This window comes from Ammospiza caudacuta, chromosome 3 (genome assembly GCF_027887145.1).
Source record: "Ammospiza caudacuta isolate bAmmCau1 chromosome 3, bAmmCau1.pri, whole genome shotgun sequence".
Lineage (NCBI taxonomy): Eukaryota > Metazoa > Chordata > Aves > Passeriformes > Passerellidae > Ammospiza > Ammospiza caudacuta.
In genome coordinates, this window is record NC_080595.1 from 87,770,508 (window position 1) to 87,783,463 (window position 12,956).

Below are 12,956 nucleotides of genomic sequence, written 5' to 3' on the forward strand. Positions count from 1 at the left end.
AGGTGGGAAAAAAAAACCAGATCCATGCACAAATGTGCTGTACTGCAGCAGTTCAGGGTATGAAGTGTTACAGACCTGCAGAGCAGCCCTGGAGCCTGCAGCAGTTGCCGCCTCTCTATGCTGATCAATCAGCACTGGCTCAATATCAACTACATTACTGTATGCAGGTTTTAGTTCATGTCTTTATATGCTTGGGCTTCCACAGCAGAATCATTACTATTTTATATACACCTTGTGATATGACAAGTGCCTAGATCTGAACATTCAATAAAGTCCAGTTCTCTGAGGAATGACTCTTAATAAAGGCGCACATTTAATTCTGCTACCTTGTCTAAATGGAGAACTGATCTAATTTGTCAGTTACAAACTCAGATTTTTAGTATACTGAATGAAGGCTGGAAAAGAATATGTGCCATACTTGAGCACTGAGTTCCCCTTAACACTGCTTCCTCTGGAAAGCTAGCTGAGTAACTATGATATACAGTTCCTGTATTTGTTAATAGCCACTTTCTGTAAAGTTTTACAGCGAACTGTATTTTTTATCAATTCAGTGTTGCAAGCCTTTGTAATTTTTGGAAATTTATCTTACATGCTATTTCATAATGGGAATAACAAAGTATTCTATATGTGAGAAGACATGCAGTAGGCAGTATTAACTTCTCATCTTCAGACTTGATCAAAAAATAGAATAGACATCTTTATTTGTCCAGACTGACAAAAGATGTGCCAATTTCTAAGTACTCAAGAAATGCTGATATACTACTCAAATAGAGTGCATACCTAAATGTAAAAAGATTGGAATGGTTGATGAACACATTGCAAACTTAAGCCATCCAGATAAGTACTTAAGTTGAATTTAAGACAGAAGCATGAAAGGAATTAAGCTCATTGTGCATTAAAGATGCATCTTGTTTATTAAGATGCATCTTTATTATTTGTTAGGCTCTCCTTAAGGTGTGGCAACCAATACAGGTCCATTATACTTCAGATTTTTGCATCTAGCTAACCTACTATTCAAGCTACCAAAACAAATGTGTTATCTAATATTATATCTGGCATCGTGATAGTGCAATGGCTATTTGCTGGTGAAAAGAAAATTAACAAAATAAATTCAATTTTCTGTGCAAGGATGCTGATATCCAGTTCAGTGTTACATATTGGACCTGCTCCAAAACCACCACCAACATCTGCTGAGAGTAATGTACTAAAAAAGATCTGAATGGCAGAATTCCTTTCTAGCCATCAGAACTTTAGGTCATGTGTTATTTTTCATCCTGTTCTACACACCTTAAAGTTGGACTTATCAGAAAATTAGCTTATGTTGTATTTTCTCAAAGTTCCTAACATTTATGAATTCAACTTTTAAATATTCTTTTTTAAAAAAAGCAACTTAAGAAATCTTTTACTTGTGTTCATTCAATTAGATTGGTAAAAAACTGGTATCAACATCCCAGCAAAGCAAAAACAGTTGCATGAAACTGCTTCTGCATTCTCTCCTACTCTCACCACAGCAAGCTATGGAGAGGGTTAGTCAGGTGAGATATAAGTAAGTAGTTTCCAAGTATCATCCATGCACCCAGAAACAAAGAGCTTTGAGAAAGTAAGGTCACCCAGCTCTTATGGAATAGTACAGAAACAGGCAGAATACAAAACTTCATCTGTTTTAAGACCAGCTGCACCAAGACCAGAGGTTCAAGGCCATTGTTTAAAGTATCTGCAAGAAGTGTCAGATGCTGGCAGTGTCCCACAGGTCAGGGAAGGCCTGCTCCCCCCTACACCCCTACAGAGCTGAGTGCTCAGCACACTGCAAAGCAGCAGACCCAGTCATGTCAGTACAGCTGTGCTGGTTATACCAGCCCAGAGGATGAGCACACTCAGATTCCAGGAGAGGAGTCTGTGAGATACAGCACCATCAGCGGGATAGAGCCAGAGGGGCAGCTGCTGGAAGGGTTTGCTTTCCGTCAGGAGAGACTGCCTGTTGACCCTAATGCCTCCTCCACACCTGGCACGGCCCATGCAGCTGGGAAATGGAACTATTGGTACAGAGATGCAGCAGCTTTGTTCAATCATAAGCTGCTAAAAACAACTGGGGATCCTTGGAATGCACTTCAGATTGCCTGTACTGCATTTTGGCTACATTATGGCAATAGATTTGCGTACACTGGTATTTCTGTCTTTTGCTACAGCAATATCCATTTTCTTCAGCCCTACACAGATGGCTGGAAAGAGGGTGAGTGAGGCTGATGCATGGCATGGGCAACACACAGCCTGTAATACTGAACAATCCTGAGCCTGCAGTGAAGGCAGGGGCTTCCTTTCTCTCCAACAGTTTACAATACAGAAACTCTGGCGGAGTTTGCCCTGTTAGTGATTTGAATTCTACTTATGAGCCAATTTCTGTTTGCAAGGATAAAACGTAATGAAAACAGAACGAACCTAACAAAATTATTTAGCAAAGCTACTGTGAATGGGAGATTGATGAAAGATGATTTTCAAAGCTTCCTTGGCACAGGTTACAGCTGTATTGAGGGTTGTTCAGTGCTTTCAAACTGCTGGCTGTAAACTTTGCAGAGGGCAGTATTCAAAGGCAAAGGAAATGAGATCAAGAAATTTCCCCAGTGGAGGCTGAATGGAGACAGCCTACTGGAAGCTATATCAATGTGTGGCTGTTATGCATACAAGTTACCACAAACTACAACTACTGCTATAAAAAAGGAATAACAATAAAATGAAATCATGAGGTAGGCTTGATTTTGACTTTGAACATGAGACAGCAGCATTTTCTAATATCATACAAAATAATTGCAGAAAGCTGTGTAAGAAAAAGAAAAGCCATGGTTAATACTACACAAAATTTTTTTACTGTCTTAATTTTCCTTGTCCACCCAGCCACACTAAGTCCCTTCATGCTAGAAACAAACTTTCTCTGTTTTTACAGTGTCCAGAGTATTTAAACACCAGGGTAATATGAGTGCAGAGTTCCTATTCTAACAAAAGGCTTTCCTCTTCCTCTGCTCCCGATTTTATTTTCAATTTGAAAATTGAAAATCCTGCATTGAAACAAGTCTTGTTAGAAAGAGTAACATGGGTCCTCGCAGCAAGAGGATGAGCCAGGGTCACCTTCTCACACATAATAATCAGTAAGTGTGTTGTCAGTCAGTGGATATTTGGCTCTTAACATGAAGGACAGCAATGTTTTTCTGTGGTTCAATACCAACAGGTTCAGAGGCAATAGCAGCAATAACAGAGCAGTGGAGGTTAGAATTTTACACACAAACAACTATACAACTGATAACCAAAATTAAAATATCATGTGATCAGAAATATCCCAAGATCTACAAACCTAAGATTAAATTTCCTGCTCTAACAAGTGAGGAACTAAGATTCAGAACAATGAGGCACTTGCAGACAGAGACTCAGCTGTCTTCTGCCTTTCTCCTTCATCCAGCCCCATAATGACTTTATCCTGCTGCTCCAGAAAGATTTAACTACAAAAGCTTAGGTCTTGATTATGTTTTTATTATGAAACAAGGAGGTGAAAGTAATCAGGCAGTGCCAAGATTTCCAAACTGTTGGGTGGCAGCAATTATAACAGTGTTGGCCTTTTTCTGCAATCTAAAGAGCTTTTTGGGGTTGTTGTCTATTTATTTTCCTTGCCCATCAATTCCTTACTGTCACTATGACAACAGAAGCCTGTAACACAGCTGCAAGGGAAGAGAAAGGGCGAGCATGCTCCAGCTGAAAGGGGTGAAGTAACTCAGGCAGTGGGGAGCAAGAAGGGAAAAATGATGTTCACGAGGGAAAGAGAAGAAAATAAAAAGCCAGAGTGCCTCTTCTTTCCCTGAGACTCCTCTATCACAGACAGGTTGCTCAAGAAAAATATTTGTCATCACTGTAATTTGAAATAAAACAAAAAGCAAGAAAACAAAAGTCAAAGATAATGGCCCTAATTCCCTCTCCTCTTACTATGAATGCTGTCACCTGACTTCAGAATTTACTTTAATCAAATTACCTTCAGACTTAAGGACATGTAATGAGAAGAGATTCCATTTGAGACACCAATTGTAGCACAAAGGAATAGGAAAAGATGAAGGTCAAAGAACTACCACAGAAAGTGAAGGAAATTACCTGAGTCGGCATGCCTCATTAAACATGCACTTGTTGGTGAATTCTTGCTCTGCTTAAACACACATCTCTCCTCTGGGATCCAGCCCAGCATCCTCTTTAGTTTGTTAAAATGCAAAGGCATAAACTAGGTGTATTGGATCTGTGTGGCCACGATTTTGGTAGTGGGGGTGGGCTACAGGAGTGGCTTCCATGAGAAGCTGCCAGAAGCTTCCTCAGTGTCCAGCAGAGCCAATACCTGGTGGCTCAAAGATGGATGTGGAGCTAACCTGATGGTCAATCAGAAATGGTGGTAATGCCTCTGTGATAACCTAGTTAAGAAGAAATCAAACCAAAAAGTTGTTGCACAGGTGTATTTGGGGCCAGAAAAGAGTGGGTTAAGAACATGTGAGAAGAACAGCCCTGCAGACAGCAGGGTCAGTGCAGAAGGAGGGGCAGGAGGTGCTCCAGGCTCCAAAGGTGGGATTGCCTTGCAGGCCATGGCAAAGCAGCTGTGCCCCTGCAGCCCATGGGGATCCACCTGCAGCCTGTGGAGGAGCGCACACCAAAGCAGCTGGATGCCTGAGAAGAGGTTGTGAGCCCGTGGGAGGCCTGTGGAGAGAGGAGCCCTGCTCCCAGGATGGAGCAGCCTGTCCTTGGAGGACTGCACTCTGTGCAAGAGTGACCCACGCCACAGCAGTCTGAGGGAAGCTGTTGCCCCAGGGATGGATTCACTTTGCAGCAGTTCAGAGAACCCTTGATCATGAGATGGACTCACACTGGAGAAGTTTGTGAACTTTTTATCTCTAATTCAAGCCTGTGACAGTATTTGATAAGTGATCTTTCCTGGTCCTTATCTCAACCCATGAATCCTTTGCTGCAAACTTTCTCTCCTGAGTCCAGTTGCAGAGGGGAGTGAGTGAGTGATTGGCTTTGGTGGGTGTCTGGCATCCAGCCAGCATCAACCATCTACACTAGGATTAGGGGTATGTTATTTTCTGTACTACAGCAACATATAGTAATGAAAGCTTATTTCAAAGGTAAATTTTTGTTATTGAAATACTTGAGGCTTTTTTAGAAGCATACAGAAAGTAATATAGCAGCTAAATATGTACTTTATTTACAGTTACAAAAATATAAATCAGGGATCTTTAATAAACCATTAGCATGCAGCCATGGCAAAAGTAAAGCATTGCCAGTGTATCACATTGCCATGTATTCTTTTTTCCTTAATACATTTTCAGCATTTACACCCTTTCCTAGCACCACACACTAACTTGAGCTAAATATCTGAGGCAGAATTCTTTGCCATCTAGCTTTCAAAGTCATCTTCCAGAGGGTTTTTTGGGAGTTTGGGGTAGGGCAGGGGGGGTTGTGTGTGTGTGTTTGTTTTGTTGCTTCATTTGTTTGTTTTGATGAGGTCTGCCAACATGTTAATGTCAGACACTATCACAAGAAATACTGAACAGTGACATTAACAACTCATGATTTGTACCATGCGTTCTGCAATAGTCCCATATGCTTGTGAACATACTGGCCTTTGGAAGATGTAAATAGTTACAGATAGTGGTAGTTAGAAATGACTGGTTTCTACATTGTATATAAACCTAAATTAGTGAGTCATACTTACAACTTCAACTGATAGCCCAGTCCTGTGTTTAAAACCCTCAGAGGATAGCAGTGAATCTCTAGGTGAATTCTACACTCACCTTCAGGAGGTTCAAACTTGTTTGCTATGAAATCAGGAGAAGTGATTACTCTGCTCTAGCTGGCTGCTTGACAGAGCACAGAATTTGCCGGTAACACCACTCCAGGACACTGGTAGTCAGGAGAGGTTTTCCTGAGTGCCTGCCCAAGTTACACCTTAAATGTTTATAATTTGTATCACACTCAGTACACTAGAAATATTTCCAAGAATACAGCACTACACTAAGTCAGCTTTTGCAATCCAAGTACATCAGCAAGCATCTTCTTTCAAGCATACACTTAATTCCTTGAAATTAAGTATGATAAAAGTTAAACTCCTAACTAGAATCCTTGACAACTCTTAAATCAGGTGTCACTTTAAAAAGGAAATCTTCTCCTGTTCAGATAGAAAAGAAATAAAAAATTTTCCAAAGCAGTATTAGAGAAGTTGATTTAGGTCTTTCTTAACTTTTAATATAATTCCAGTGATGCAATCAACTCACAACAATGTCAGTCTACATATAAACATCACTGGATCTAAACTTCTGTTTTTTCTAAAAAATTAAGCCAGACGTAACAAATTATTAAAACTTTATCTGAACTCTGGAAATAAAAATGGTTATTTAATCTTATTCAATTTCAGAAAGAAAACCGTGGTGATTTTACTTATTAAGGAATGTCATTGCATCTATCAACAAATACAAGGTCTGCCAAGAGGATATTGAAGGAAAAAAACATCTAAGTACAGAATTCTTCAGCTACAGCTGTCCTAGATCTCTACTTGTTTGTGGCATCTTTCACTGTAACTGATTCCAAAATGTCAAGTGCATTTAAGCTGAAGAAGAAACAGGCTGTAGAGAAGAAAGTTTCTTAACCTCACAGACATCTCTCCTTCCAAGCTATTGATTAATCTCTAAACACCACAACATTTTGAAAAAGCTCATAGTAACAACCTCAACAGAGGTGTCATTGTTACTACAGTTTGCTTTCTGATGATGACAGCCACATGAGAATTTCTGAAGTTGTTGACGGCTCAGAAAAATCTGCCATTCACAAACTGGGAGCAATACACTGATTTCTGCAAGGACAAAGCTAAACTACAAAATGTTATCACATATAATTTTATCATGCAAAGATATATTGTTTTAATACTAAACAGTGGCATCCAAACAGGCAGAAATTTAAAACCAGAACACCCAAAATGAACTAGGGGAAGTCATCAATAAAAATTATAAAGACTTAGCCTAACTATTAGAAATACAAAAGAGCCCAAACTATCATATAATCCCTTCCTGCTGAATAATTATTGAAACAAACTTTTTAAAGTAATAATTCTTTCACAGTATGTTTTCAACCTGCAAGTCCATGCCACCCTTACTAGAAAAGGAAAGACCCATGGTAACAAATCTAATGAGAGAAGGAAAGAGAAGCTAACCTCAAAGAGTTATAAAAGTAGCTGAAAGCAGAACAGTAAAACCTTTCTTTTCCAGCAAGTTGTAAAAAACAAGCTACACATCTGTGTATCAATCCCATTCACTTATTTATGCTATGATTTGAAATATGATTTGGTTCACCTGTGCAGCAAAACACTGGCTATTCTGCTAAGAGCTGTACTGTAGCATTTTTCATTATTCAGGTACACTTAAAGAAGTAATGAATTAGATAGGATTTTTGTTCATAAGAATCCTTTAGAAGACTTGTAATTCTATTAAAAAAAGAACAAAACCGGAAAGAATTTTATTATGTTTAGTTTGCAAATGCAGAATCCTTACTCTGAAGCTGCCACAATTCCTCCAATTAGTCTTGTTATAAGTATTGGATATTCTCACAGAAGTTGCCACAAGACCCTGGACAGCCAGTGCAGGAGCAGCTGACAGAAGGCACTATGAGACAACCTGATTTGCAGGAGGTTTTTTTATAGCTTCTTCTCTCAAATATAGGAGTCAGAAAAGCAAGTGTTCTTAAACTACTTTGTTTTCAAGAGAAGTTGAGTTTATTTCATGTTGAATTCTTTCCTGAACTCTTTTATTTGAAATAAGTACCAATGAGTACTGTTAAACATTTTGATTTACAGTTAAGAAGCCTGACACAAACAATATTTACTATAATATCACTGAGATAACTGTATATATGAATGAGCTGATTTGGAATTAAAGCAGAAGACTTTTTTAATTAACTGCTTATTGTAGCTTTTGTCTACTATCATACCCTCTGATTAATTCGAAAACATATCTAAAACATTAATATAGTATTAGTTTTTTCAAGGGTAAAGGGTAAAGAAACACAAATACTATATGCAGTAGTTTATATTCTTAAAAAGATGCTGTGAAAATGGTGATACCTAAAGGATCTACAAATATGACTTGAGGATTGAAGTAGATATCTTAGACCAATGCACAAATGAACCTGTTTAATCAAAAAGATTAATGGTGACTTGATTACTGTGCTTCTTTGAGGCAAGAAAATCCTAGTTAATAGAGGCCCTTCATTTCAATGGAAGAAGGCAGAAAAAGGAATTTTCAATTTTTTTTTATTCAATAGAGTGAGACCAATTAACTGTTAGCACCAGAAAGCAGTGGAGCCTCTGTGACATCTTTGAAACGTGAATTGATTTTTGTTTGGTTTGGTTTCTTCTAAACACAAAGTGCTGAACACAACATGGGGTAAGACCTCTCTAACAGCCACAGAAGATTAAGTTAAAGGGTCTAATGAGTCCTCTGGTTTGAAGGCTACAAAAAGATTCATAATGTTGGAGTTTCACAACTGGTGCTACCTACCAGTGAAAAAAGTTTGCTGCTGACCTTAGCTGCTTTAAACATATTGCTCCCTTGGTGTGCTTCTGTGAAGTATCACATTCCCAACCACTTGCCAAGAACGTAAGCAGTCAACACATGATTCATCACAGCATCTCTTAAAAACAAATACAGGCTTAAATCTTCCTGAAATGGCTGCCTTTAAGTGAATCAAGATGCTACAGACACATAAGAGATTACCTGAATTTTCCTCTCCCCTTTTGTTCAGAAGCTATTCTGGACATCATTAATTTCATCCTGACAACATCAACCGTAATGGAACTAGCAGTTTAAACAACAATAATAATAGAAAAACCCAAACACATTTTAGAGCTGATAAGAAATTATTTTATAATTTTAATTAACTTCAACTTCTAAACTATTTCTCAAAAGCAGCTGATGTTGAAATACATACTTTAGTGACTGAATATTTTGGTCTTCCACACAGCAATTTACCACAACGAAACATCAGCCATGGCACATCCATTTCTCTTGACAATCATGTCATGTTTGCTTTCTTTAATTTATTGAGAGGACACAGCAAATCACAGTGATGCATAACTGAAAGATTATAATCCTAAAATAGAGTCATATTATTTTCATGAGACAACAATGAAAATTTGGTAAACAATGAAATTAATTTTTGAGTCAGATTTTTTTAAAATTGAATTTCCATATCATTAATTCCCCTTAGTTCTGGGCTAGAAAAGGATGACACAGGAACCTTTTCTTATCCAGTACATAAACAATATGCTTACATTTTTAGGAAACAGTGGAAGGTTACCTGTTGCCATATAAAATATATCATATAAATAGTATCAGGATTAAAACAATGCATACACAAAATCTCAGCTTCACTTTATGGAGCTGATCCTTTGGGAATACCTGGCACAATTCTAAACATAACAGATTTATTTTATATATATATAAAAAATATTCATACATACAGTCATCCATGCATCCTCTTTTTCCTTCAGTGTCAAAGGTTCTCATTAGAGCTTTCCTTTATCCCTTCAAAAAAGATCTAATACAACTAAACCTAGGTGAGCAAACTAAGTAATCCATAGTGTGTTTAAGATGTTCCTTTAATATTTTATGAGCACTACCTGAAATTACAGACTTTATCCTGCAATAGGTTTTATATGTATGCTTAAATGACATACACAAGTAAAGTGAACCATGTCCCCTCACCCTTGCAAGATTAGCACACATCTCCAATTGTGCAATCCTTATTTAGACAAAACAAATAAGGGTCTAAACTGCAGCAAGAAGGATCTATCATTAAAGGGTTGTGAAACACTAGAGCAAGTAAGAGCCACAGATTAAATATCTTCACTTCAAATTTGTTTTTTCTTGATTCAATGACAAAGTGCATAGCCAAATAACAAACCAATCCAAAAGTAAGTCTCCCAGAATTCCAGATCCTTTGTTAACTGTTTAAAAAGTAGCTAAAACCCAAAACTTACTCTTCCTGAACAGTGAAGCTGGGATCAGCTAAGAGCATTCTCCATCCAACACTTAATACTATCACTAAGCAACACCAGAAGTCTACTTACTATCATGGTTCAGTACACTGGTTTTGAAATACTACATGAAGATATTAAATCTAAAAAATGAGCATATGAAGCCATTGTTCAATACTTTATCCACTGTAAAACCAGGCAGGTATTTATATGACTCTAAAAAGAGACAATATAACCCAACCCTAAATTCTGTTCTGCTTAACTGCTTTGCAATGTATCTAACATCTAATTATGTATAATACTGTATCACTGCAACATCTAATATGCACCACACATAATCTGATTTATTCATAGATTTTAAACAGCAGCTGAGTAAATTTGCCACAAAAATTCCATGCTAATGCTGTAAGGATATATCTGCAGTGTTCAGTATTTATGCCAGTGTTTTACTTAAAAGCAACTTAAGTCCCTGCATAAAAGTGAATTTACCTACAAAGTACTATGAGACTTCATTTAGTCTTATCAGCAAAACACAGAAGAGGAAGCATTCCTCTAATATCTGAAAGGAAAGTACATGAAATAATAAACAGAAATTATATGGCATGGAAAGAGAGAAAAGATGCTTCAAGATCACAATAAGCAGCTTGAATCTGACATGCTGGGAAAGAGAAACCCAGTGAACTGTCCAAAGACAGTTCTGCAACTAAACAAAGTTAAGGGTAAACTAGAAACAGCTTCTGAATTACAAACATGAATGCTATGTAACTGAGAAGAGCACAACCTAGAAGCTCTAAATTAGAACATCTTTCCATTCATAATCCAAAAACTATTAAGATCTACTCTTATGTTACTCTGATGAAATTACTTCTTTGTCACTCAAAAATGGTCTTTAAACCACTGCATACCAAGGAAGAACATTCTTGACATGCCCTTTGTCATCCTGTATTTTGTTTCAGTCCCTTGAGCTACTTTGGTAGCCTTACTTGTACTCAGACTCTGACTGGAGCTCAGAACAGACTATAGACCAAATTTCCAAGCTCAAAATTCACCCCTGTGGGTACTGTTTGCAAAGACAAGCAGAATTTGCCTTTCTATATCTGCAAGTTATATCTCAGGTTTTCCTTGCATTTAAGGCAATCTCCAGGCTGAAACTGACACTGTAGTTTAATAACTGCTGCTTATCAGGTGTTTCACTTCAGCTGCCTTACCTGGGTATCTTCTTTGCTATAGAATGTCCCTAGTGGCCAACGACAGTGATACACAATTCTGGACAAACACATCCACAGGAACACAGCAATTGAAAAAACTAAATTCATTTGTCTTGTCTAAGCTTGGCACTTCTTTCTAAAGACAGACAGAATCAACTGAATTCTGGCAACGTCATTCAGAAAACCATGTATTTAACTGAGGTCAACTTAGAATCCACTTTACAGATTCTGTGCTTCTTCTCTTGTATCCTTTGACAACATCAAATATTGTTTTTGAAGTTATATGGTCACAGTTTCTCATCAGAAATCTTTTCAACATTAAAGGATTGATACACCCCCCTACCAACTCCAATGATGAATACCTGTTCTGAGAGAAGCAAATTTAAAAGATTGTTAAGCCTTTACTGAATTCCTCAAAACATCAAGGGTAGACATAGTAAGACAGTTTTATCTAACACTTATCCTTAAAAATAATTTGACTGCGAGCAGGCATAATATGAGTACACATGCCACTTGAGTGGGAGGAGCTAAAGACTTTGTCCTAAGTTAGGTTCTACATAACTTCATAAGATCTGTGGCACTGCATGGCTACCACCAAATGCTGAATCTAGTCCAGAAACCCCAAACAATGGAAATGAAGCCATAGGGAAGCACATCCTCATTGTGCTTACATTGCAAAACAGTGACACCCACTGGCAGCAACAGTTTAAATGCCTTATTGTTGCAGTCTGAATCTACTTGATAAGAGCTGCTAAGAAGTTTCCCTTCTGAAAAATTAATTACAGTAACAACCATGCAACCTTACCTGTTGAGTCAGCACTACTGCCAGAGTTTTCAGAAACTGCATTACTAAGAGCATCTGGAGTAACTGCAACATAACCCTCTGGAGGAAGATCCACTGCGTAAACTCTTCTTGGAGACGTGACTGTAGCATCCTTATCTACAAAAAGGAAAATCCAAAGTATCTGGCTCAATATTGGTCTCACTACAGATTTTCTGAAGTTTTTCCAACTACAGCAATAAGTGATCTTGAAAATCCTTACAGAAGGTCAGCTGAGGAACACAGAAATTACCCTATGACCAAAAGAACTGCATCAAATTTCATTGCATCTACAAATAATCAAACACTCCGTGGGTTAGTTCTTTATACCAAAAACATTTTTTTTCTATTGTATCAGACAAATAAATCTTCTCCTGTATCTTCAAAAGAAGCTTCCGCTTACAGTGATATTTTAAGAGAGACTAAACATTTTTTCCCTATTCAGCATGAGCACACTATTTCTTTAAGAACTGCTTCACAAAAGATGGAGGGATGAAGGGATGGAGGGATGGAGGGATGGAAGCTTATTAGGAAGTGACAGAAGCAACAGAAAAAGAATCACAAACTGTGGTTTGTCCATTTGCACACTGTTAATCACAGCCTATACTTCTCTGAAGGGCAAAGATAAAGAAGTTTCAAAGTCACACTTGACTAAGCCTCAGCAGTGCCTGCCCCAGAGGATTCACCTCCTCATCCTGCTCTACTTCTTTCTGGGGCAGGAGGGGAAGTGCCAAGGGCCAGCTTTCCAACTATTTCACGGCATAGGAAACTATTTGTGTTGATGGCAGCAGTCTGTTTTTGCATGATTTGTTTCCCCTTTGAAAGGTATTTAAAAGTACCTGTAAGAGCAGCAGTAGAAACCTCATTTGTTCACCAGAAAAGA

General features: G+C 37.9%; 1 protein-coding gene across 1 annotated transcript in view; it reads right to left on the reverse strand.

Moving 5' to 3' along the window:
- The window catches only part of ERICH1 (glutamate rich 1), a 67,045-nt gene that overhangs the window by 24,904 nt on the left and 29,185 nt on the right, over nt 1-12,956 (reverse strand). The window contains exon 3 of the mRNA XM_058802515.1: nt 12,059-12,193. Coding sequence (XP_058658498.1) covers nt 12,059-12,193 — 135 coding nt within the window. The remainder of the gene's footprint in view (nt 1-12,058; nt 12,194-12,956) is intronic.